The sequence below is a fragment of the Nelumbo lutea genome, chromosome 1 (genome assembly GCF_056320005.1).
Source record: "Nelumbo lutea isolate HS-2025 chromosome 1, American lotus-T2T, whole genome shotgun sequence".
Lineage (NCBI taxonomy): Eukaryota > Viridiplantae > Streptophyta > Magnoliopsida > Proteales > Nelumbonaceae > Nelumbo > Nelumbo lutea.
In genome coordinates, this window is record NC_142684.1 from 190,218,637 (window position 1) to 190,242,775 (window position 24,139).

At 36.5% G+C, this 24,139-nt stretch overlaps 1 protein-coding gene and 1 long non-coding RNA gene across 3 annotated transcripts; both read left to right on the plus strand.

The window, feature by feature from the left end:
• The first annotated feature begins 7,459 nt into the window (after positions 1 to 7,459).
• On the plus strand, positions 7,460 to 10,196 carry LOC148879993 (uncharacterized). Of its 2 annotated transcripts, XR_016105834.1 has the most exons (3): positions 7,467 to 7,962; positions 8,044 to 8,548; positions 8,770 to 10,196. It is a non-coding gene; the product is annotated as an uncharacterized LOC148879993 (long non-coding RNA). The 2 variants fall into 2 exon arrangements; XR_016105833.1 differs by lacking the exon at positions 8,770 to 10,196 and having other exon boundaries at positions 7,460 to 7,962; positions 8,044 to 8,706.
• Positions 10,197 to 16,078: 5,882 nt separating this feature from the next.
• LOC148879994 (tetraspanin-10-like) lies at positions 16,079 to 23,628 on the plus strand. Its single transcript, XM_088961777.1, has 12 exons — positions 16,079 to 16,204; positions 16,309 to 16,538; positions 17,067 to 17,179; positions 17,313 to 17,367; positions 17,480 to 17,535; positions 21,566 to 21,613; positions 21,991 to 22,039; positions 22,128 to 22,211; positions 22,345 to 22,412; positions 22,557 to 22,682; positions 22,773 to 22,848; positions 23,268 to 23,628. Exons 2-12 carry the CDS (start codon positions 16,485 to 16,487, stop codon positions 23,334 to 23,336), a joined length of 798 nt encoding a protein of 265 aa, XP_088817903.1. The 5' UTR covers positions 16,079 to 16,204; positions 16,309 to 16,484; the 3' UTR covers positions 23,337 to 23,628.
• Positions 23,629 to 24,139: the final 511 nt, after the last annotated feature.

Consider the following 24,139-nt stretch of genomic DNA (forward strand, 5'->3'; position numbering starts at 1 on the left):
CTAGGGGCCTGCTAACGGAATGGTCATTCCCTCCCCCTCCCTTGGGAATGAAATTCCACTCTAGATTATTCCAATTTCCATTTCAATTCCTATCTGAATCAAACGGACTATGGGAATAGATCATTTTGACTCCGATTTGATGGGTCTCGATTCCGATACTGGTCCCGACTGTAAACCAAACACTAGATATTTTTGCAAGAAAAAGAAGCTAAGAAGCCAATTGAGAATTTTTATGTGAGGTGGTATTTTAAGAGTGGCAAAACAACTTGCCTTACGAATTTCGGGATGTTTCTCGTAACTTTTCTTCCCTCTAGCAAAAAATGTTCCTGAACTTTAAAATTCCCATCCAAACATTAGAAGAACCCTAAAACCCCAGATAATATTTTTCTTCTCAAGGCATGCACTATGCTTTAGATGAAACTAAGTTTTTGCAGCCCTGCATAGGGATGACAATTTCGTGGAAATTCCCGAATATCCGATACGTTCCGACCCAAGTAGGACCCGTTTATTAAAACCTATAGGGTTTTGGATTTGACTTTAGGGTATCCGATACCCAATACTTGGTTTTATTTGACACAGGTACCCATTCCTGATACCCGATCTTATATTTATATATGTGTGTGTGTGTGTGGTATAATATATAGTATAAAATAATTTATAATATATAATGTATTAAGAGAATTTCTCTTTTTTTTTAACTCAAATTCCAATCCTTCAACCTTCATATTTATTTGTTTACCCATTTACCCTTAAGGTTTAATAGTTAAGAACAAGAGTCCAAGACTTATTGAAGAGTAATTAACTTTTGAGTTTTTTTTTGGATTTTTGATTCTTTGAAATTACAAACTTATTTGTTTACCCATTCTCTTATGCCACTTAGTTTTATTTATTTATTTGATTTATACTATCTTGTTTTGCTCTTTTATATGGAAGTGTTCTATGTAATATTGGTTCTTGTTGAATGTTGGTTGATAATGAACTTTGAAGAAAATTTTTTTATATACTTAATATTGAACCAAGGATTAAAGCATCAATATCGAGTATTATATCGGACAACTTAGATATGGATACAGATATAGATATGCTTTAGAAATGCATGGATACAGGCAAAAGATATGGAAAATCTTGGATACACTAGGAAACACATATGAATTTCATAAACACGTTAATAACACTAAATTTAAGGTCATATATATATTGAGGTACATGAAAAAATATATTACAATTAATATAGCGATATGCATAAATATCAAACAATACATTAATTAAGACTCCAAAACACAAAACATATGAACCTATTATATTTATCCTAATTATTATATCAATTATTTTTTTATTTTTTTTCTTTTTAAAATTAACAAAAAGGTTAACTAAATATTCAACTCTCAAATATAAATTAAATTATCATTTAATGATTTATGAAAATATATAATTTTTACTCAAAATGTATCAATTTGTTAACTTTTATAAGGTATATATCATATGCAAATTCATAATTTTTAATTACTAAAATAATTATTTCATTATTAAAATTTGAACTTCTATAATTTTTTTGAAACTAAAAATCATTTTTTCATATAAATGTAAATTAGTGGATTTGATATATTCAATGTAATATTATATTCTTGAATATTTTGTAAACAATTTTTTTTATTTTTTGTAAATGATAAATATAATGTTATTTAATATAGATTGAAATTTTAACTAATAATTATAAAAATTGTAAGATATATTTCATGCACAAATTTATAAAGTTTAAGTACTAAGATAATTATTCTATTATTAATCTTTTATTTGTATTAATTTCTTGGGCTTAAAATCTTCATTTGATATAAATTTGGATTTGATAATTTATTTATTTCATTTAGTTATAAAATGCTAATTTTAAATATTCTTTCTTTTAATTTTTAGTTATAATTGTTAATCATAAATATGTATTGTTTGTTTGGATGAACACAAAAGTTAATAAAATTTATTTTATTTCATCAAATAACACAGAGGTAAGATGGCTTAGTAGTAGTGTTAAAAGTTTAAATGCTATCATTAACTGATCCGAGTTCAAGTAATAAACTTTTTTTGGGTGCGACGGTCCAGGACAGGTTTAACAGGTTTGGGAAATTGAGAGGAAAAGTTAGACGGATTTGAAAACTGGCCTATACAAATAAGGTTGAATAGAGTGAAGGCAATTAAATTTTTCTTCATTGATTGTTGTAAATTCCCATTTCCCCATGGCCTTGTGTTGAAGCCTATATGTCAATTGAAAATGCCTTGGTGATCTTGAGATTGCAGGTCCAGTACCAACATACATACATCCACACTTGCGATGAAAAATATATAGGAGTTGATAAAAATTAAGGCTATGTTTGGTTTGAAGGAAAAGGTAGGGAAAGGAAGGGAAATACAGGGAAACCTTTAATTTGTAAGGCTATGTTTGGTTTGAAGGAAAAGATAGCGAAAGGAAGAGAAAGACAGGAAAGCCAATACAAGGGTTGTAAGGGTTTCCCTACCTTTCCCTTCAATTCCTTTCCTTACAGTTTCCTTCAAACCGAACATATCCTAAAGGTTTCGTTGCATTTCCCTCTCTTTCCCTACTTTTTCCTTCCAACCAAACATAGCCTAAAGGTTACCTCCGACCTTGGCGTGCTGCTCTTGTTGACTGTATTTTTTATCTTCTGGTTGACAGCTTATATAAATTCTCTTTTACTCGAGATGATGATGAGTTGATGGCCATCATCATTTTATTGTTATTCAGTTAGTGTTTCTTCCAAGACTTTGCTTGAAGGCAATTCTTACATTTCTTACGCAAAAAGAAAGAGTTGTTTCTACAACTTCAGGTTGCTTACCCAATTGGGATCTCATACAGATAAAATCCTATATACAACAAGTCCACCCTCAACCTAAATATACAATACAAAACAATATGAGCGGACAATTTGATATGATGGAAAAGGTGTCGAAGCTGCCAACTAGCCTGCCGGAAAGGTATCGGACTAGTCTGTGGGAATAAGGTAGCCCATTTGTCTGCTCTTTCCCTTCGGTAAAAGATAAAAAGAAGGATTACGGCCTAAGCAGGCACTTGGGTTGGATCATACATCGGATTCCTAAGATAAGAGCTTCGGGCCCGTTTGGGAGGGCTTTTGGCTTTGTGTGAAGTTTGTCTCACCCGGACACCCTATAAAATTAAACCGGACAATGAACCAGTCAGGATTCCAGTTCTCAGTTGAACGGTTTGGCCGTTCAAACCAAATGGATAGTTTGTTCTGACAAAAAAAATTAAAAAAATAAATATAAAAAAAATGTCAAAATCGTTAAACAGTTCAACCACCCGGATCAACAGTTTGCTGATCAAATCAATGTTTTCTAACAAAATTCCGATTTTAGGGAAAAATAAAACCGGTTCCCAGTTTTTCTGGTTCAACCGTCTGATCCGGTTCAATTTTTAAAACCATGCTATAACCACGTTGGATTATGACTTAAAACATAAAATAAATCCAAATGGGCTGCATGACCTAATGCAAGTTAGTTCTAGCAGATTCTGTGTCGGTAAAAAGTAAAAACCTCAAGCCCAAATGGCTTTTCATTGAAACTTCTTTTAAGGGCTTCTTCAAAACAAATCAGTGCCCGTTAGGGAGGGGCTTTATACCGACTTTTGGTGTTGCAACTTCAAGGGAGATTCTACGCAAGTTATGTTTCATGAAGACTTTAAAAAGCCGCTGATAAGTCAACTTTTCGGTAAAACGAAAAACTATTCTCGGTAAATTATCTGAGGCGAATCAATCAATGTTTGTCCAATTGGGAGGGCTTCATGATTTTCAAGATAGACCTCACACAAAACGCAATTTAATGGAGCTACTAAATTTGACATTTCGGTGAAACTAATTTCGGTATATAGCTTCTTTAATGTATTTGATCAATGCAACTCAATCAAAGCTGAAGTTATACCAATCCCAAAACAAGCTGTTGGGGATTTCAGTATTATCTTAAATTATCCTTAAAGTATCATTAAATTTTTAACTAACTGTATTCTTGTTCTTTTTTATTTCACTATTATCTTAAAGTATCCTTGAATTTTTAACTTTCCGTTACATTCTATTTATAAGTTACATAACGTGACAGATATATATTTTAAAATTTCTAAAATACCGTTTTATGATTCTAATTAGGGGTAATCATTTCAGCCCGGACTGACTCGGCCTAGAAATTTCGAACTTGGGCCTGGGTTTTGTGTTCAGGCCTGGCCTGGGCCCAGGCCCACATTAGGCCCGCAAATTTTAGGGCTGGGTTTGGGCTTACACATTTTGTGTATAATGTATACATATGTATACAAGTTATTTTATATTATATTATATATTTTATATATAAATATTATAGCATGACATATAATTTATATTATATGTAATATTTTATATTATATAATGTATAAAATAAGTTTATATGCATGTTATGTCATTTAATATAATTTATTATAGATATGTAATGTTTTATATATATGAAAGATATTGGCCCAAAATCAGGCCCGGCCCGGCCCAGGTCCATATAGACCTGGGCTAGGGCTTATATTTCAGGCCCGGAACCCCGGGCCCGGGCCTAAGCTATAGCCCTTATCATAAGTGCAAAGCCTGGCCCGGCCCATGATCAACCCTAGCTCTACTCTATTTTCCGTCAATCTCCGTCTCTTACTTTGTCTCTGATTCCAATTCCAATTTTGATTCCATCTTCGTCTATGATTGTATATGGCTCTGATTCCGATTTTGATTCCGTCTTCATCTACGTCTACGTCTCCGGCTCCAACTTTGTCTCTGATTCTATTTCCAATTCCGTCTTCATCTACGTCTTCGACTCCAAATCTGTCTCTGATTCTGATTCCATCTTCATTTACGTCTCTGGCTCCAACTCCGATTCCGACTTCAACTTCATCGCCTCGTTGCTAGTTAATTCAAATGAACAAAGCGCCATAGTCGAGGATCAGTAAATGCACTTGCCATTTGTTGCTGTCCGGAATGGGCTAAGGGCAACAAAGTAATTTTGCTTCTAAGCCGAGGGCTGGCTGAAGAGTCTAAGGTCTGCTGTGGCCGAGGGCAGGAAGGTTAGACCTATGAAGAGGGGGAGGACGTTTGAGACCTTAGGTGCTAACCCCGAGGCAAAGACTCTGATGGTCAAGTTAGTATGGGGGAGTAGGAGGTGGATGACGCCTGAGTGAGGAGCGCTCAGACGAGGTCACACGAGAAACTGTAGAGCTCTTAGTAGTTCAGAGTCCAGATCCTTACCTTGAGGGGGTTGCCCCCTATTTGTACTTGAGGCTGTTTGGAGTTAGGAGGGCTCGGATGGTTAGGATGCAGTCTAGTCCTGAGGAATGTGGCCATCCGAGGCCACCACAAACGGCTGCTCCATTGGCTCTAAATCGCCGCACCCTTATTGGGTCCGCTCCAGGTGTCATCATCTTCCATGCGTGTGTGCACTATTGGTCTAGGTCATCTACGCCTACATCATTTGCCCCCTACTCTTGAGGCCGTAGTGGAGGTCTCAGCTACGAGCCCCTATTTTGGCCAGAGAGAGGGCATTGCCTTTTCTAGGAGGCGTCGATGGGTCTTCATGGCAAGGGCCTTAGCCTTGGCTTCATCTTTGCTGAGGATGCATCTAATGCTAGTTGTGGTGGTGTTGATTTGGTCTTTTCCCTTCCCTCCGAGGGGTGCCAAAAGGCTTGTGCTCCCCAAAGGCCTCAACTTCGTTGCCCGAGAGTTTAAGTCCATGCGGGATACGGGTGCGAGGGGTACTTGCCCCCCTGTCTTGTTTCATTCATGAAAAGGCGAGTTTGTGCAAGGCGTCAACCTCGGTTGGGATCGACGAGGGTAACACTTGGTGACAGGTGGTCGTGGCTGCACTGTGTGCAAGACAGGTCTCGTTGCGAGTAAGCCATAGGCGTGCAGGGGATGACTTTCAGCGATGGGTCCAAACCGTGTGCGCCATGGGTTCTTGCGTTGCCAGGTCAAATCCGTTCCTGGGACGGGTTCCAGGAGAGGATTGTGCGTGGGACAAGGTGATGCGTCGTATCCGTACACGAGATGGGCATTGGGCCGGTCAGGTTGCGCTTCATCTGGTTCAAAGTCACTGGGCGGACCAACCAACACGGCGAGCAGACCGGTCGGCTCGCCCAACGCTGTTTCATCTTCCTGAGGCAAACGGCGCGTGTCAGTCACTCAATTGGGCCGTGGAGGCAGTCGCATCGTGGTCATCCATTTTTCTTTAAATAGGGGCCTTAGTTGTGCTTCCCCCCACCATTTGTCTCCAAGTGTTGTTTCTCTTAGAGAGCTTGGGTTTTCTTTAGAGATCCATAGACCTCGTATCCTTAGGTAAAGAACCCCTCTACAGTCATGTCTTGTTCGGACTCCGGCCCTGATGCTATGAACTCCAGATATCTCGGGAGCGAGCTCCTTCCGAACCCCATCTGCTGCCTGTGGCAGTGGAGACAACCCAAGTGAGCCTGAGGTCCCTGCTTCGAGGCCTGAGGTCAAGGTGTTGAGGGAGAGGACTGCCCCTATAGGTGCTGAAAGAAACTGAAGAGGCGACAACTCTCCTGATGAGAGCGCCAGATCTATGAGGCCTAAGGAGGCCAAGGGGTCTTCGAGGTCACTTGACGTGGTCAAGGGTGAGGAGGTCCCTGAGCTCGGCCCAAGTCTATTGACCGAGTATACAGCCCGAGGGGTGAACATAGACCACCTTCTGCACTCAGAGCAAGATAGTGTCCTTGACTTCAAGCAGGTGAAGACCTTGGCTAGGAAGTATTACATCCCTCGGTCCTATAGACTTAGGGTTCCCAACATCAGTGATCGGCCATGGACACCGGAAGAAGGGGAAATCTGCATTTACCAACATTTTTTAGAGTTCGGTCTTAGCTTTCCCCTCCATCCTCTTATCCCCAAGCTGATGAGGTAGTACGACATCTCCATTAGTCAACTGGCCCCTAATGCTCTTATGACCATCATTGCTATGCTAGTGGCGGCTCGACTCCGAGACGCGGAGCTGACCCAAAAGATTTTTTGCGTCATGTTTGTGCTGAGGCCACACCCTAGTGAGGGGGGTATGTACTATATCTAGTCTCAGAGAGGCCAAGCTGTTGACAACCCTTCATTTGTTCATAACTACAAGAATAAATTCTTTTTTGTGTCATGTCCCGAGGATTGGTCATTCAAGCCGGGTTGGGGGAGCTTTTCTTGTCGGTTGAGAAGGCCAAAGTCCTTCTTTGAGACGATAAAGCCGATGTGATTACCCACATTCGTGTGTTGAGGACGATTTGGGCCAAGCCCCTAGTGGAGGAAGAGTTCCCTTTGGTTTTTGTTCAGCTCAGTCCTGCTCGCCTTGGTAGGGGAGTTTCTTTCATCGGCTTTTTAACACGTCATCTTTCTTGTCTGTTTAGAGGTACTAATGTGTATTTTGCTCTTTTGCAGAGATGTCAGTTGACATGAAGAAGCTGCTATTGGAGAAGGCCCAAGCCAAGAAGAGGATACCAAGCGAGGGCCCACCAAGGAGGCAAATGCCAAGGGAGGTTGTGCCTGCTAAGAGGACGCCTTGGCCTCAAGCTCCTGCTAGTGTTGGAGCTGACCAAGGCAAGAGGCCGATAGAGGGGAGCCGGAAATGAGAGATTGTCCAGAAGAGGCCAGCCTGATGCACCTCAATCCCCCCCCCCTAGGGAAGAGGTTGGCACACAAGGACCACTCAACCGAGGGCGGTACCCGAGGAGGAGAGGCCGCCAATGTGCTAAGGGGGCCTCCAGCAAAGGGGGCCTCATCCTTCTATCCCTCTATCTTCATCGGAGCCATAGGTCTATGATCAGGGGGAACGTCTGAGAGGGGACTCCCTTGACACCCGGGGAGTTGGTAGGGCTACAATCAGGGGGATCGTCTAGCCATGATGAATGAGAGCCCGACTGACCTCCGAGACCACACCTCGGACCACCTGGCCGAGGTAAGATTTTCTTTCCATCACTTCTCTGGTTGGCATTGTCTTTATGGCTTTAACTTACTGACGAAGGTGTTTTTGCTGTAGGTCTGCCAATACTTCGTCGGCTTAGGTGATTGGGTCGGGCTCCTCGTCTAGCACTTGAAGAAGGCCAAGGATAAGGAGCGGCTCAAGGTGTGGGTCACTGAGGCCGAGAGCGATCAATATGTTGTTGTCTCGGCTATGAACAAGGAGAAGGAGGTCCAAAGGATGCAGGAGGAGTACCTCAAGGCAAAGAAGGCCCTCACTGCCGAGATCAAGCAGGCCTTGAAGAAGTCTGAGCTGGAGCACATCCGCCTCGATGAGGCCTTGTCAGCAGCTCAAGCGTGAGTGGCAGAGGCCTAGGAGAGGGCTAGGGATGCCGTCAACATCTAGAAGACAACGGAGGAGTACCAACACTACCTCACCGACTAAGGGGTTGACTCCTACCTGGAGGGGATTGAGGACACCAAGATCGAGGTGCTGAGGCTGATGTCGAGCTTCCCGGTGGACCAACTGAAGGTCTCGGGGGATGTTGAAGTCTCTGCTGCAGAGGACCCAGCTGCTTCTGCTGGTGAGGGCGTCACATAGGCGACTCTTCTTCTGCTTCCTCCTTTCTTTTTGTTTGTTATTTTTCTTAACTTATTTCTTGTAAAGGGTTTGGCCTCCCCATCTGAAGCCTATTTTTGTAAAGTGTTGACAATGAATACTCAATGGAATATACTTTTTTCCGTAACTTGTGCCTTTATTTTTGTTTCTCACACTCGTATCTCTCTCTCTCTCTTTTGTTGTTAGGGTCAGTGCCCCCTTCCAAGAGGTCACAAGCAGCAAAGAAATTACCATCTAAGGTGGTTTGTCACTTAGTTGTTCGCTTAGGATGTTGAATTGAAGGAGTTCAGCCGAAGCCAAGCTGAGTCGTCGAGGTGTTCGGGGTCCCTTTCCTCAACGGGGAGGGAAGGGAGGAGAAGTCCTTAGATCTCCTGGCTTGTTCTCCGACTTTGGCCGAGGCTGCTGAGCTGCGCCTGGCCGAGGCCACCACATCCTTCCTATTTGGCGAAGTACATAGATCGCTTTTAATGTGGTTGTTCATTATAGGCCAAGATTGTTGGCCGGTGCTTATAGCCGAGGTCCCTGTTGTTCCTTGCCTTATCATGAAGGCGAAGTGGACGTATGGCTCGTATAGAGCCGTGTGCCTTAACCGCCATCCAATCAGAGCGTATCACCTCGGGGAGGCTATATGCGTCGGCTGGTCGAGCAGCCGAGGGGTCTTGACAGTTGGCTAGATGAGAACTTATACACTAAGAGTTGGAGCCAAGGAGGGGAGAAACTTTGCACTTTTATTTACTATTCGTCCACCGGGGAGTACACCGTCACTGTTCGTAGACCTTGGCTTTCCACTCTCCAACGGTCTCCGTTCTATCTTGCCTTCTCTAGTTCGTTCTTCCTACTAGCTCAGCCTTGGTAACGTCCATGCCAGGGCGGTAAACACTCGTCTGCGAACAGAGCCCATACCCAATAGGATGAAAGAAGTTGTCTCTGTTTCGGTGATCACCAATCCTTGGGAGGAATTGCAGGTGCAAAGAAACTCGAAGGTGGAGGGTAAGAACGTTTGGACTCCCGGTTCATGCCTGGTGTTTGGAAACGCTCAGGGAGTTGGAAATGCCACTATGGGTTTCGTTGGAGTAGCAGAGGAGAACCTCTACTGGAGGGGACCTCGAGGCCGTGAAGCTACTGATCTGGGTGGGAGCACCGCATGAGATACCTAAGGCTCTAACAGTGGAAGTTCTCGGGGAAATCTTCATCGTTAGCTTTGTGGTAGAAGGCCTGGAGTCGCTGGTCTTGAGACATTCTTTAGGGCTCCGTTGGATTGAAGTGGAAGAAGAGTTGAAAGGTTCTAAGGCAGCTAAAGGCGGGCGGCGACGGTTCTGGTCTTGGGGCTCAAGAGCGGAGAGAAAGACCTCAGGTAGCTGAAAGAGTAAGGGGAAGATCTTGTCGGCGTCAGAGGAGGAGACGTCACTGATCTGGTTCGGTTGTTTCCGGGCGCTCTTCCCTGGTCGAGAATGAAGATGGTTCTTTGTTGTTGTTGGAATCGAGGGAGGTGCGTATGAACTATGAACTATTTATTTTGGAAAGGTAATTTTGACATTTTCAAAATTCTTAATTAGCACGATGGTAGATTTTATATTGTCGCAAAATGAAAATTCGGGTATCAGATTTTCGCATTTTAAAGTTTGGATACTAAATTGGCACTCACATGTTTTTTCCTACTAATAGTAGTAGTACTTTAATATTATTAATTCAAAATCCATATACACATAATAAGAATATATTGTTAGTCAATAATACTGATTATTATTAAAAAATGTTAATATAAAAATTTAATTACTTAAAATTATTTGTTGAAATTACCCATTTTAATTCAAACAGATAATTAATTATTAATTTAATTTCTTAAAATTATTATTTATTGATTAATTTTAATTACTCTTTGGTTAACGACCTTCTTTTTGAATAATTGGTTTTTTATGTTCAATAATTTTTTTTGCAAAAATCCAAACAATTTTTCATTTTCAATGCTAATCATTTATTTTTCTCTTATTTAGTTTTCCAAAAGGTAAAACAATAAATTAATGATATTTACCTATTTTTATCAAATTATGTATTTATCAAGTTGTCATTGATGATGACAATAATGATGAGCCAACTTTTTGCAAGAGAGGGGTACTAATAATAATTAATGACTTCTGATTAATTAATTCCATATATTAATTACTAATAATAATAGTTCACTAATAATAATAATTTCTTATAATAATTATTATTACTACTTAATTACTGATAATATTGCTCATCATTAATTCGTAATGATAATTAATTAATGATAATAAATATGGATTTTCATAATGGTAATTAATAATTCAGAAATAATCATTTTATATTTATATTAACTCATATTAATTATTTTGAAAATAAATATTTAATGTTAATTATTTATATTAGAATTATTATCAGAAATTATAATTCATATATTTATATGAAATTACTTATTGATAATTAATTTCTGATAAAAATTAATTACTGATTGCAATTACTTATTGATAATTAATTCCTTGATTATAATAATGATAATTATTACTTCGAAATGTTAATTACTTTATGATAATTAAGAAGTATTTTAATAATGTTAATTATTAATTGAGATATAATCATTTTAGATTTATATTAATTCGTATTAATTATTTTATAAATATATAATAAGTATTAATTATTTACATTATTATGATAAGTAATTATAACTAATACTATTATTATTCTCCAATAAATATATCATTTAGTGAAAGTTAAATTATAAAACTTTCAATTATTCATTATTGTTAAACTAAAAGAATTATAAAAGAAATTATTATTTTAGGAATTAACTAAAAATCATAATATTAACAAATTAATCACTTCATAATAATAACAATAATAATAATAGAAAAATAATAATAATAATAATAATAATAATAATAATAATAATAATAATAATAATTTAATATTACTGATTTCAAAATCAATACACACATAATAAGAATATATTACGAGTAAATAACAGTAATAATAATATACATATTATTATTACTGATTTCATAATTATTAATCTATATTACTCAATAAAGACATGGAATAAAAAAAAATATTCAAATTACCACTAAATGAATGAACTAAAATCTATGAGTGTTCTAATTGACTTGAATTTGACACATCAACATGCCCTAAATTATAATTTCAACCTACATTTCCTATTTTTATTTCTCAATTCCCATAATTCATATATACCATTAGGTTATGTATAGGTTTCCCTACCTTTTCCCTAAAGATAACTTCTAGCCAGCCTACGTGCATTGTGGGGAGCTTAGACTTAAAATCCATAACCATGATCGAGCAAAAGAAACGTTGCCACCTAATTTGGAGGTGACCTCCATACTCGATATGGTCCCCTTATTCTCCTTTCTTTCATGTTTCCTCTGTTGAATGGGCTTTGGAGTCCTGATTATATTAGTAGTTGATTGTAGCCATACATGATGATGATTTGATTATAATCATGTATTTTTCATCTCTTGCTTTAGAGGATGGATGCACCTGCAAATATTGTTTGGCATTAATTGTTTTTCTTAGTAAGTCTTTGAATGATTTTTTTTCTTCTTTGCCTCTTTGAATGGATATCATTTAAATGCTTTTTATCAATTCATACGTCCCTATATATTAACCAGTATTGATGATATTGTTGTAAACATCCATCTAACTTTTCTATTTTATATATAGATTAATGATTTCAAAGTTATTGTTACTTTTTTGGGAGTGGGTTGCTCAACAGGATATTGTTTTTTTATTGTTAAATAGTAAATTTCAAATTTAATAATACTATAGTTGCCTCTTAGTATGGGGTCATTCTCTAGATAAAACATGGTAAGTCTCTTAAATCAAATAAAGAGCCTACGCTAAATGTCTATTATAAATAATTAAAATTTTGAAATAATTCAGATTAAATCAAATAATTACTTGCTGAAAATTACTGAATTAAGTAAATAATAATAACAATAAGTATTTATAAAAATAATTAACAATCATCAAGTACTTAATTAAGTAAATAATAAAAAATGAAATAACAATCATCATTTATCATTAATGTTTATTCAAAGCAGGCCCCATAATATTTACCAAATATAGTAACTAAACCTTAAATAAGAATCAATATCTATTAACAACAAGTAAAATTGTTAAGCCAAATCATTAATGCTTATTCGTAAATGCAAAATATGAATTAACAAATCTATTATATAATAATTACACTTGGTTGGAGAAAAATATTTTAAGTAAATATTTAAATAATTACAAATTTAATTAATATTATTACTATATAACAAAAAATTTAAATTAAATACTAAAATAAATTAATAATAATAAGAATGGTTAAATTAAAGTAATAAATAGTTCAAATTGAACTTAATGACCCACATAAATTTATGGATTTGACATATAAGAATCAATTTATGTGAACATAGAATGTATGAGTGTCTTAAAAATGGTAATTTATAAGCAATAATAAAAATTATTAATGCCTATTCATATAAATATATATATATAATTAACTTCCATTCACTAGTTAATAACAATAAAAGTTGGACCTTTGACTGTGGGAGAGAAAAGCAAAATCGACCTGAGTTTCCGCTTAAAGCCAGTTGAGTTGTGACTTGTAAAGCCAGTAATTCAGTTGGAGTTGGACGTGTGTTCCGCCGGGGAAAGGGGGGAGGGGAGCCACCCGGCTAAAAACTTCTTCCCCTGAAATTATATTTATTATTTTTAGTAATCTGTACTGATGTCTCTTTCACCGCTACTGCTAATGCTCCAACTGTCAAAAGTAACACGGAAATGCTCATCTCCTTTTGCTCCTCATAGACTAAATGCACCACACCATGACAAAATTAGCACTCTAGGAGAAACAATTTTATTAAAATGTCTAAAAATCAAAATAGAAATCAGTATGGTTACACAAATCATAGTTTTCGAACTGCAGTTGATTCGGATCGTCGGATCGTTTGGCCTGAGAATTGTTTAGGCAATTGGTTTCGTTTTACCCTATATCCGATTTATGGCCAAAAACTGTTGAATCAGTTAATAATTTGTTGACTTGGCTGATCAAATCATTGACCTATTGATCCGTTCAATAATTTTTTGCCATTTTTATTTTTAATTTTTGTTGTTAGAATGGATCATCCATTCAAATCGAACGATCGAACTATCGACCCAAAAACTAATGATCAGAACGATTCCATTTCCAAATCACTTTTTAAAACCATAACACAAATAATCCAACCTAACTGATTTTTGGTAAGAGCAAATTTTAATTTTTAATGGGCCTCTAGCTTTAAAGAGCTAAGCACAGTATCTCCCGGCCCGAAAGCAAAAATCGTGTACACTCCAGTGGCATGTTAAGAATACTAGTAGGGCCCTCCCAACTTTGGTGCAAACTGAATTTGATTTCAAGCATTTGCTACAATTGACACTTTGGCATATGATATTAAAACTAAATGAATAAAAATATCTATTCGTAATTTAATGTTGTCTGCACAATAAAAAATAGAAAGAAAATTTTGAATATCTTAAAAATCCTTAATACAAATATCTTAAAAATCCTTAGTACAAATATTGATCTAAATAAATTACTTTTCAAAAGTTTAGGAATAAATTTCCGAATGGATATGAATAAACTTTTCAGAATTTATTCATACGAAAAATTATTTTTCAAAAAAAATGAATTTATGAATAATTATTACTGAAAATATAAAAAATTCAGTAATTTAGATTTTTTAAATTAACTTTCACTAAATTAAATTAACAAAAACATGAAAATTAGTTTTTGGAAATCGCTAAATTAAAAATTCCCAATAAAGACCAAAAACCTATGTAAATTACGATAATTATAGAAATTATTAATAATTACCAAATATAAATTATCAATATTAAAATTTCCCAATAATTTTTCAATTTAATAATTACCAAAAGCCAATGTAAAAGAAAATATCAATAAATATTTTTTGTTACCAAAATTAAATTTCAAAATCAATAATTTTCTGACTAAAAATTGCTCAAAGATTTTTTTTTTGAAATTTAAAAAATAAATAATTATCTTTAAATTACTGAAATTTTCATGTAATAATTGTCATTTTTCAGATAATACTAATATATAATTAATTTCATATAATAATAAATTTATAATTAAATAGTAAAATTTGATTATTCAATAATTATTGATATGAATAAATTAATTTTCAAATATTTATGTATTTTATGAATAATTAATTACTAAATATTAATTATCTTATACGTTTAATGTTTGAGAAGTTTCCAACTTTGTTAAAGCGTTGAAATGGAAGGTAGGGTGGCATGGTTAGAGGCTAAGAGTTGGATGATGTGGCAAAATGAGGGCCTACGTAGCATGAAGGTAAACCTATATTGAACTCGACTTATTGTGTTTATTTTTTATTATTTGAAAATTAAATTTAAATAGGGTTTAAATTAATAATTTTAATTTATTTAGTAAATTGTTATTGATCCATAATTTAAGTTATGCTATGTTTATTACTGTTTAAAATTTTTAATCTTGTTGTAATTTGTTATTATAAAATATGTAAAATATTATTGTCACACATGAAGAATAATATCATCGTTGCCATACATGGAGAACATCTCATACTTTTATATAGTATTATGCACGGGGGATGTTCCCAATGCATGAGGCATGGGGTAGTGTATTGTGGGTAGAAGATCTGGAGTTGCGAATTCAAATCAGCCCCCCACAAGATTGCTCCCCATAACATCCCACAGCACATCTCCATCGTGTATTGGAAACATCTCCCGATGATAATCCTAGAAATGATAATGTCATCATCATCGGGAGATATTCCTAATACAGTGTAAGAATGTGTTGTGGGACATTGTCGGGGGCAATCTTGTCTCTAGAGTTGCATGTGTGTGAGAGAGATATTTTAGGAATAAGATAGAAGGATTATTATTTATATTATTTTCTTATTTGTTTAATGGGCAATTACATAAAACTAAAAATATAAATTAAGAAAAGAATTAGGAGCATAGGGAGAGGTTCTGTGACATGGACCACCTTGCTATCTATGGAATAGATTCCTATATACGGTTGGATGGTTGGATGTCGTGTTTTGTATGGACACGATTTTTTCTGTAATGGGATCCCATCAAAAGATTACGACGTTGCCCCCGCCCCGAGTCGGGTGACTGGGCCACTGGGGTCCCTCTTCCGGTCTTCATATGCATTATATGGCCAAGATTACATGGATTCTTACCCACCACCGTTGGATCGGGACCTTATTTTTCAAAGTCCATTCACATTTCCATATTATGCCCACAGTTGGTCAACGACCGTCTGGCGTCCGGTCTGATCTTCGCCTTGCAACTTTAATAGTTGGCCCCCACATACCTGACGACAATCCAAAATCTAGGGGCCAAAGTGCAGAGGATCAATCATGTATGACCAAATAATTCTTGACCTCGCGTAGCTCATCATTAACAACTAAATAACCTCCTTATCCTATATGTGTTTTTATATGTGTTTTTGAGTATTGACCGGAGTAAACCCTCTGCTTACTCTTGTCTTTCCTTGTTATGTTGAGTAACGAAATGAATGAAGCTTCAAGCAATAAAGCATGGCTACCATGTGAGTTCTTTTATTTTTATTGACCAAAATGCCCTTTTCTGATCATCTATCCCCACTCAGGTCCTTACTGTTCCCTTTTTCTTTATCGCTCCTCTCTTTCGCAGTGCAACAGTGCAGGTGCCACCTCAGAAAATTACTTCTCTTTAAATTGGATCATGTATAGTAGCAGAAAATATAAAATCTTGCTTTACAATCTTGCATAGCAGAGATCCTCCTCTCTTTCTCTTTGTATGCGTCTGCGTTTCTGTGGAAGCTTTAAGAGGGAGAGCAGAGTGGAAATATGGATTCAGGAACCAGCACCTTTGTGATCAGATGGATCAACTTTCTCACCATGGTAAGCTTTTGTTTTCTTTCCCTTTTTTTCTTTTTTTGTTTAGCCTTTCCTCCTGATTTATTTGCTTATTCATCGTCGTTTTAAGGTGAATTTTACATGTTTGAAACTTCTTTGTAACTCCTGCCTTGTTTCTTCCTTCTATTGTTTTTTTTTACCATCTCTTTAATGGGTTTCACTCCTTGTGATTTCGCTTTCTTAGCCTTTTGTCCCTCTTTTCTTCTCATGTTTGTTCTATCTGTTTGTCGCTTTACATTGTTGTGATATTTAGTTTCCATGTTCGGAGATATGTGTTGTTTTCTGCTGATATGCAAATTTCTGTTGTTTTATAATTTTATTCTTGCAATTTTGATAAAATGGAGTTTACTTCCTTCCTTTTTGAGTTGAAATTTTTCCCGCTACTTATAATACTTGTTTCACTGTTTTAGCTTTCTTCCCATTCCGAAGAACATATGTCCTCCGCAAAAAGATGTATCACAGTCAGTTTGTTTCTGAGATGGTTGATGTTCTAACCATGTACTTATTGTGCAGATACTGGCAATAGCTGTTATTTGTTTTGGGGTTTGGATGAGTACTCACCACGATGGCTGTCGAAAGTCGCTCACTCTCCCTGTTCTGGCCCTTGGTGGTTTCATTCTTGTCATGTATGCAGTCCATCTCTGGTTTGCCTTGAAGCTTATTCCCCCTACCCACCACAATATAAATAAACAAGTAAAGACTAAACACGCAAACATTTATCTACACAGGAATTAAATGCCACTTCTCTTTCGTTTACAGATCTTTGATTGGGTTTATGGGCGCATTGAAGAACATCTCCATATTGCTATGGATAGTATCCTTCTTCAATAAGTTATGAGATGTCTTTGTTTTTGTGCATGTGTATGTGTTTTAATTCGTTATTTATCCTTTTCCCCATCTAGACCTGGCCTTGACTGTGCTTTCAGTATCTAGTGTTGTTGTGCTTGATCTTGGTGGGGATTCTGGTCTTCACAGTATTAGCGTAAGTATTGCCATTAGAAAAGCTAAAGAGAGATCTCTTATTTTTATTTACTTGGATATTAGATAGATTTCTTATTTTATTTTGCACCTTACTGGTTTTTCTGTTTTTAAAAGGTTCTTATTTTAAAATGGTAATTAAAAGTTCTTTTTATCTCCTGAGTGTGCAACACCTTTGCTTACCTTGTCATTGCTTTGCACCATTAAGAACCAATTTAGACTTTAGTTGACGAATAAAAAGATGTTGTTTAAGGTAAATTTTGCAAGTTCAATTTTTATAGCGTAAAGGTTTCATAAGACAGTCAACAAAAAATAATAATTTAAAAGCTCAACAGCATGAGATCTGCCATGACCATTATATTCCTAAATTTTGTGGCCATCAACCATTGAGGTTTTGACATAATAGAAATTCATGACAATAGCTCTGTTTTACCTAAACTTGAATAGCCATGTAACTTAATCTACCATCCTAAATGTCCAACCTCCACTCTCATAGCCACAGTCTTCCATTATTTCTCTCTGTGTCAGGACATAACAAAGCCCTGGTTCTGCATGTGCATCCATGTGAAACATCACCATCATCCATGCCTTATCCCAACTATATGGGGTCGGCTACATGAATCCTGTTCCGCTGATCAATGTAAAGCATGATCTTAACTTTTCAGTTTTGACTCTAGCATCAAAAACCTAATGGCAATAGTAAGGTGGTTTGAAGTGCTCTATGGTCCACACATGAATACACATAAAAGTGAATTGATAGCTGTGGGAGAGGTGCAAAATCTGGAGCAATGGGCAGAAGAATGGTGATGTGAAAAGGGGAAGTTGCCTTCAAAGTATCTAGGAATGCCATTGGGAGCCAGAAGCAACTAAAAAGCAATATGGGAACCAATTATGGATAGGTGCAAGCTTTACACTGCCGAAAAGTATGTCTCATCTCTTACCTTTGTATCTGCTCTCAATGTACCCTGTCCCGGACAATATGGCAGCAATTATTGAGAAGAAAATGATAAATTTTCCCTGGATAGGCTGAAAAGAGTATATGAAATACCACCTTGTTTATTGGAGAAAAGTTGTAGGCACAAAAAAGTGGGAGGTTTGATACTTAGGGTAAGGAGAATGAAGGAGGTGAATGTATCCCTTTTGTGCCAGTGGTATTGAAGATTCAGGGAGCAGCAAGACTGCTTGTGAAGGAGGGTGATTCAAGCTAAGTTTGGAAATGAATAGAGAAGGTACAAAGTCATTTAATGAAGGGAGTATGGTTTCAGGTGGAAATGGCCAAAAAGTTAAAATTTGGAAGGACCTCTGGTGTGGGAACAGCCCACTAATGGAGACCGTTCCATCTCTTTTTGAGCTAGCTTTAGACAAGGAAGTAAGGGTGTCTGATTGTATGCAAGTAAGCTGGGAACATTGTTCAGACTCTGCAATTCCAGAGAAATTTAAATGATTGGGAGGTTGGAAGTTGGAATGTTGATGGATACACAGGTGGTGTACAACAGAGCCGATAGAAGGGTGTGGACTTGGGAGAAAACAGGCCAGTTCTCTGTTAAACTTTTCTATAACTTCTTGACCAGGTTGGATGACTATGAGTTTCTTGCCAGGAAAGTTTGGTGCAAGGATATACCTTCCAAAGTGGATTTCTTTGTTTTGAGTGCAAGTTCAAATAGAATTCTCACACAGACAACCTATTGAAGGGGGGTGATTATGGTAAATGCAGAATATTTGTTGGGTGAGGAATGTATAGAGTTGATCACTTAGTGCCTCGTCGCAGCTTTACATTCTCTGTCTAGATCAAAGTTATGGGATTATTTGCAGCAAGGAATTGCTGCCCAGCTTCAGTAATGGACTTGTTAAGAAAATGGAGGTTGGAAGGCCTGAGTAAAAGAGGAAGAATTTCTTCGAGCATAGTACCGGCTGCTGCATTTTGGGTAGTTTGGCAGGAGAGAAGTTCTAGTCTCTTCCATAACATATGTAGTTCAGTAGACTCTGTGGTTCAGAAGATAGTAGGAAAACTTCATTCTTGGCTTGCAGTTCACAAGTTGTTTAAATGGAAAAGCTGTAATTCCATTTTTGTACATGACAATCTTTTTGTAAAAATTCATGGGATACCTTTTTAGTGCTATATGGACAATGAATTCTTTTTGTACAGCCTCTAGTTGTACAGGGATAGTCATTTTGGATTTAATGAAAGTCTATACTTTACCATTTCTAAAAAATAAATAAATAATGTCATCAAAACTCAAAAGATGCTAGAACTTCTTTCTTTTTCAACTAACAAAGAGAATCTACATAATGATGGACAAATTGGATAATCCTTGCAAACTCTTTGGATTCTTAAACTGAAAAAATAAATCATCTTAGCTGTTAATCCCTTACAACACCATGAGAATCATTCTATTTAACTTGTTTGTACTTTGAGGTGGGGCCCATGAGAATCATTCGATGGAGTATTGTTTAGATTTGTATGCTCCATTATATTAGTAAAGAGTGAAGAGAGGTGGGGCCCATGATTTCCCAAATAGAGAAAGGGGCTGAAGCCCTGGGAGGGATTTTAGAATTCAAATTTCAACTGAGGAATGGAGAGAAATTTTACAATTCAAATTACAACCAATTCATGATATAACTACAAGAAATACACTGTTGCAAGCCTGCAACATACATGCATCACAAAATCCAGAAAAAAACATGAAATTAGCACCACTATTGCCAATTTTCCATAATACTTCTCTACAAAGGATAGTTTTGACTCAGCAAATCTGCTCATAATCCTCAAATCTGAGTAATGATTGCTTTGCCATAATACTTACCTTCACCACATTATTTCCAACAGATAGAAGTATAGAGGGATGGATGGAGAAAGATTGTGGAATGGAATGCTAACAATCCTAATAATTAAGACTTAGCATTGCAGTTACATGTAGACTTGTTACTTCTACGGGTCTTTTTCCCAAGGGATTTTGGATTTTTGTTCTTACCCCCTGCTCTTCTGCTAATAATAAACTTCATTAGCATATGCTATATCATCTTATGTTATCTTATGTGAAGACTTTTTAGATGCTGCCTCTTCATTTAACTAACATTTAGTTTTATAAATAAGACTACATTGTTCAAATTCTCAAGGTGAACCAATTAGTCGTAAGCAAGTATTAAATGAACTTATGAATGTAAGGGATGGATTTTGACATTTCAATTTTTTTTCTCTGAATTGCAAAACCATCTTAATTCATCAATCTCCATTTATTGCTTAATTCTCTCACACTTGGTTTTTTCTCTGTAACATGTCAAGTCAATCCTGCTGGTAAATGGTAATAGTAAACCTGATGAGCAGATTTGATTAGGAGCACAGACTTTTTTTTTTCTTTCTTTCTTGTCTGATTATATTGATATATTATAAGGTGAAAGATGTACTCAAATACCCTATTCAACAGTGTGTGTCTATAACAACTCTATGTTGATGAATTCATGTATTCTAGTGAACTTTTCATGCATCCACAGTGAACCCCTTGTTGACTTCTCAGATTTCATTTTGAGTCACAATGTGGCTATTGTGAAGGATCACCCTGCAAGTATCAATGTGTCAGAAGCTTAGGACCAGAAGGGATGGTGAATTTCTGAAGTTGCTAAGTTGCACCTTATCTGTCTGTCTACTTTTCATCTATTATATGCTTGTCAAAAGAAATGGATTTGCATTTTCTAAACATTTCTCCTTATCCAACACTAATAACATCCTAGGTTAATAGCTAAACAGATCCATGTTGTTTGCTGCTCCTTAAGTTTAATCAACATGTTGTTTGCATGGACAATGAAGGCTTACTCTCTGAGGTTGCATTCACTTTTTTGTTTTTTGATCCTTCTCATAACAGTGTAATCAACAGGTTTTTGAGATGAAAGAGGCTCTCTTGGGGAAGTAATGGAGCAGATGAAACCTTCTGCTTTTGTGGTCCTCAATCCTCCATGGAACAGAAAGGAATTTCTTTTTCCATATTTTAGATTGTTGGCATAACTTTGTTTTTCATTTGATTTTCTTGTGCTTATAGGTTCATTATAACAAATAATGGATCTGGACATTCTGTAGCTGGTCTGAGGTAAGACACGTGCCACTTAATGTGACCAAAAAGTTACTGTATAGTTCTTTTATAACTAGAATATCTCTCTTGGTGCAGTATATATTCTTAAGTTCCAATTAATTTTGAAATGCAAAAGGAGAAATAATTAATAGGCAAGAAAAAGGGCCTACAAAAAAAAAAGGAAAAGATGAGAAAAGTAAACCCCACCACCTGCCACCTGGTGGAAAAAAAGTAACTTCAAATTCTATCTCATACGAAAAGGTCAAACCATGTATTCAATGGTTTTTAGATATTATTATTCACATTAGACACACTGCTAAGATGTAAGAAGGAAACTTTAAGTTAACACAAGGGATTCAGTAATTTGATCACCCAATATCTGATTATCTGTCCAGGTACAAGGAGTATCAACTTCGGGATTACAGTTCTTGGTTTCTAAAACAAGTAAGGCATGTTTCTTGTTATTAGCTGTCTCAATAACCAATGCCAAGGTACCAACTCTCATCTAGTTCAATATTGTGGTTTTGATAAGTTGAATAACACAAACAACTGGGCACACTTGAAGAGCTGTCTTGTGAAATCTGAAGACTGCAATAACCTTCCCAAGAAATATAAGGTTACATTCTCCAACCTATAGGTCCTCTTCTTCCAAGTATTTTTAGAGCTGCATCTGCACTTCAATATCCAAAATGGTATACATACATCCATATGTACATTGTGCCTAATTCCTTTTTGACTACTTTGTGCAGACACTTAAACAATATAAAATGGCCAAGCTGACCCCAATTGAGGCTGGTTGTTGTCGACCACCATCTGAGTAGGTGCCTGGCATATTTGAATTGTTAAATGATTGTTGAGTCAACATATTCCATGAATTTATCAATTAATATTATCATATTTATGATAGTCAACCACATATAAGTGGTATTTTCTTGGTTGAATTTCTTGTTATGCTTTTCAGGTGCGGCTACCCTGCCATAAATGCTTCTTACTATGACTTGAGCTTTCATCCAATCAGTTCTAACAATGACTGTAGACTCTACAAAAATTCCCAAACCATTAAGTGCTACAGTTGTGATTCTTGCAAGTAAGTTAAAAAAGAGAAGAAATGCAGTGCTCTGTTTCTCATTACATTTATGTAGAGTTTCACTTATGAGTTTCCTTCTATTATTTTTAGGGCTGGAGTTGCACAATACATGAAAACTGAATGGAGAGTGGTTGCAATATTTAATGTGATTCTGTTCGTTGTTTTGGTAAGGACTTCCTCTAGCATGAAAATCAATAAAAACCTTTCCTTCTTTTCCTTTTTTTAGTGGAAAGTAGATCTCATAAAGTAAAATCTCCAAGATTCAAGATGACCCAGTCAATAGCATTCAAAACTTTTCTGGAGGAAACTGATCAAGTTCCCTTGCCCAGTTGATCTCTATATCATTATGCCATCATTCAAATTGAATTACTTAATGTTGAACTGGTATTTTACTTGTGGAAAACCACTGGCTTATAGCAAGAGTTGATATATAGTGTTTATGATTAAAAAAGATGTTGCCTGTTGGGGAGGGGATTCAAAATATCTTGTTGGTCTTTTAAAGTTCAGTGCATATCCTATCATTATGTGCTATATCTGTTAATTTCCATAATTCATCTCTAACATTCTTTTGCTCCATGGTACCAGTCAATTATCTACTTTGTTGGATGCTGCGCAAGAAGAAATGCTGCCAGGAGTCGTTCATCCAAGGTTTGAAAATGGACTGTGCTTCCGATCTGTCTTATCATTGAAGGGGATTGGCACTAATTTGTAGACATTCTGAGGGTAAAGGGCAAGTGAAATGCATTATGGAATGCCAAACGTGAAAGAAATGGAAAGAGAAGAAGAAACAAGAAATCTGGAATATTGGTGTTCCTTATACGATTACACAGTTGTAAACGGAAGCCTTGTGTGCACTCTGAACCATCTGACTCTGAGCTTTGATTGTTTCAAACAGCCAAGCTTTTTCCGGAATTCTTGGCCAAATCCAAACCCGAAATTTGGAAAAGCCAGTGCCACACAATCTAATCCATGGCGTCGCGTCCAAACTACCATGCCATTTCTTAGCCCTCTGGATCTATTGGTCATTTTCAAGCGGTGGGAAAGATATATTAGGCATATGGGTTTGACTATGATTACGAAGACATGATATCAGAAAAACTTACGATCAATCGACCGGTATCAGATATTATTCATCAAATTCATCGGATGCTTTGATGCTTCGAGTGATTGGTCAAATATTTTATGGTACCATGTCTTTTCGGTATCATAGATTTTCTTCATATACAGCCACGTGTTAGGCATTATTAGTTAAATTTCTCAATGATATGTTGCATCTGCGACTGGATTGTCCAGATTGGGTGGATCCGGATCTAGATCCCCAGCATGGAGCTAGTTGGTTCGGTTGTGCTTAGGATTCGGATCGGATGACCTGAACTAGCTAACCAGTCGGCCTCTTTATTCCATTCCCTAAACACATCCAAAGAAATACCACAAGCATGGTAACGACAGTTTATTCG